The sequence below is a fragment of the Cryptomeria japonica genome, chromosome 4 (genome assembly GCF_030272615.1).
Source record: "Cryptomeria japonica chromosome 4, Sugi_1.0, whole genome shotgun sequence".
Taxonomy (NCBI): domain Eukaryota; kingdom Viridiplantae; phylum Streptophyta; class Pinopsida; order Cupressales; family Cupressaceae; genus Cryptomeria; species Cryptomeria japonica.
Genome location: NC_081408.1, coordinates 671,871,819 through 671,874,805, shown reverse-complemented (window position 1 = coordinate 671,874,805; position 2,987 = coordinate 671,871,819). Strand labels below are relative to the sequence as shown.

Here is a 2,987-nt window from a genome sequence, read left to right as displayed (position 1 = left end):
TTGGGTAGAGGGAATTTGGTATTGACTAGAGGCACTTAGTGTGGTACCCTAATTAGGCTAGATTCATATACTTTCTATATAGCTTTGTGAATGTAAAAGATAACTCCATTTTTTGTAAATTATGGTACCATAGGATGGGTCATAATAGTGAGAATGATGTCAAAGCCTAATATATAAGAAGGTTTATTAAATTATCTAAAATTTTGTTAACTTTGGTTAAATTTTAAAAGGTAAAGTGGCATTTCAATGATGGAATGATTCATACCCTTGGTAATTTTTACATACTCTAAGACTTGCAAGAAAATTACTTTCAATATCCAAGTTGAATGATTCTAGAGTGCATGTGACATTTGAAAATTTTGGCTGTAGGTTGGTAAGAGGGAGTTTTGTGATTGATAAAGGATCTTGCATAGGGACTTTATTTAGGCTTAATGCCTCTACTTTTTGTAACTCTACCAATATAATTGGCATTAAAAATGATGTATGTTGTGGCACCATAGGTTAGGTCACATAAGCGAAAAGGGTCTTAATACCATTCTTAATAAAAAAATTGTCGATAATATTTCAAACTATTCTACTGGCAAAAATGATTTATGTGAGCATTATGTGGCTGATTAAGAAAACAAGTCACCATTTCCTATTGGACTAATAAGGCTAGAAATGATTAGAGATCATTCATTCAAATATTTTTGGATCAATGGATGTGAACATTTTGAAAAATATTGATATTATGTTACTTTCATTGATGATGTCTCAAGATACACTTGGATTTATGTTATGTACATTTCAAAATCTATAATTTTCACTAAGTATATCAAATTTAAAGCCTTAGTTGAAAAACAATTGGATTATAAGATAAGAGTGTCGAGATACAACAATAGGGATGAATAGAAATATACTCTTTTAGTTAATCAGTTAGTTAGCTTTGTAAATTTCAAATTTTCTAGAAGACAATTTTTGAGAATTTGGTTTATGGAGCTGCATGGTGGAGGGCCCAATGGGCTCCCCCATCCAATATGGTTGCTTCTATGATAGCAAAGGATGATGCAAGGGTGAAATTTGCTTCATCCTCTTTGGTAGTTAATGGTTGGGACCCCGAAAAGGCTCTAGTATCCCCTCCATATCATCTTGACTCTTTTTTCTTTGAGGACATAGACTCCTATGTGGATAAAGAGGCCAGAGTTAGATCTTTGAAAATAGTGAAATCAAGGGGTTTGGACCTTTTGAAGGTCTCATGTACTATAGAAAATATAAAGGATGTGGTTCCTAAAGATTCGATGGATGATACATTTGTTGGGTTTTCGCTATTGGTGTGTTGATGTGGCATCACATGATTTGCTCTTGTTTAGATTTAAAGAATACATTACATTCAATTATGAATACTCAAGTGATCAACACTAAAACTTTAAAATCACAACTATTAAGACTATATTATTGAAAGATATTAGACATTAAATTAACAAAAACTATCACAACTAACAAAACACACTCAAAAAACTCCCAAAAAGAAACATCACTCCCTTTTATTATGATTTGAGTAAAAAGTCTCACAGACAGCCATCTCACCGTCACCGTCACCGTCATATTTAAAGCCTGATAGTAGCCTAAGATATTTCACTAAACAATAGCATTAACATGTAATAAGACACTTAAAAACATATTAAAATGAACGGCACCAGAAAGTTCCCAGGACACCTGTGAATCATCCACCGTCCACTAACAGAATGGTTGCTTTGTTTCAAACCTTCCCAACCTTGAAGCAGAGCGGATGCTTTACAGTCCTGGTCACATGGAGCGGAGCTCCCCACGCCGCCTTAAATTCTGGTATAAACTCCTCCAAGATTTCTTCCCTGCCCACCAAAGCAGACGACGTTTTAAAAAGTCCCATATACTCATCAAACGTCCTCTGCTCTTCAATCTCCAGTTTTATTGTCTCTACTGGTGTGAAAGGAAACGGCATAGTCTCATACTTGTCCACCGCCAGTTTCACACCCGGATGAGAAAATAGTAAAGCTTTCTGAAAAAACCGCTCAAAAACGGCGTCCATTGCCGGATCTACGCTGCTATTCGTGTACGTCCACACCGCAATCACGCCGTCGGGCTTCTTCAACACGCGCTTTACCTGCCCGTAAAATTCATCCAAGTCAAACCAGTGGATGGCTGTGGCGACGGTCACGATGTCCACCGAAGATTCGGGGCCGACGATTGAGTCCAGTTGTTCGTTAGTCATTGATGGCGGCGTGACGGCGTAGGTTATGTTGGGGCGGCGCTCTGCGTGTTGAATCTGCCCCTCACTGGTGTCTGTGCCCACCACTCTGGCATAGTACTTTGATAACTGATTATCCATTAAAACAGAGAACAGAGTGTTATATACAAAGAGAAGAGGGGTGAAAAAGATATAGTTAAGAACGAACTTACCTCAACGGCGGCTTGGCCAGTGCCTGTGCCCACATCCCAGGCCAGATCATGATGTGGAGTGAGGGAAGAAAGGAAGGAGAACAGCTGAGGGGGATAGCGTGGCCTGAATTTAGCGTAATTTTTAGCGACTGTGCCATAGATCTCTTTTACATTGGGAACGTTGTTGTCATCCATGGTTCAGGCGCAGACAGAGCTTTGCCTTTTCGATGTATAGATAAAAAGAACTGTGATAAAATTGTGAAAAAAAAGAGTCTTTCCTGGGCGGCGGGGTCAAATCGAAATTGAGGTCTAAGTGTGAGCATAGTGCACGACACCTTTTAGGATTTTGTTCACGTTTTCTACAAGATTAAAGAAAAATCCTCTTTGGTAGGTATGCAATTAAGGTGCATTTTTCATTTTTCATTTTTAATTTTTTGTGTTGTTGATGTTTTGTAATAATGTGTAAGAATTTTGGTTTTGATCTAATAATTTTTTATTTTTTTTTCCTGATGTTTTAGATTAATGTGTACGATTTCTGATTTTGATCTTGTCAAAATTTTCATGATGTTTCAAATCAATGTGCATGATTT

The 2,987-nt window shown here is 37.3% G+C and overlaps 1 protein-coding gene across 1 annotated transcript; it reads right to left on the bottom strand.

Annotated features, from left to right (window-relative positions):
- Positions 1 to 1,503: 1,503 nt before the first annotated feature.
- On the bottom strand, positions 1,504 to 2,696 carry LOC131046834 (uncharacterized). Its single transcript, XM_059220046.1, has 2 exons — positions 2,419 to 2,696; positions 1,504 to 2,335 (listed from the first exon to the last, which is right to left on the bottom strand). The coding sequence occupies exons 1-2, from the start codon at positions 2,590 to 2,592 to the stop codon at positions 1,739 to 1,741; spliced, it is 771 nt and encodes a 256-aa protein (XP_059076029.1). The 5' UTR covers positions 2,593 to 2,696; the 3' UTR covers positions 1,504 to 1,738.
- Between the last annotated feature and the right edge of the window lie 291 nt (positions 2,697 to 2,987).

What these genes read in the sequence shown, in the direction of transcription:
- LOC131046834 (XM_059220046.1), bottom strand. Translation starts at nt 2,592, where the DNA reads ATGGATGACAACAACGTTCCCAATGTAAAAGAGATCTATGGCACAGTC. An exon ending in CTGGCCAAGCCGCCGTTGAG is followed by an intron (nt 2,336 to 2,418) that starts GTAAGTTCGTTC and finishes ATGGATAATCAG; the next exon opens with TTATCAAAGTACTATGCCAG.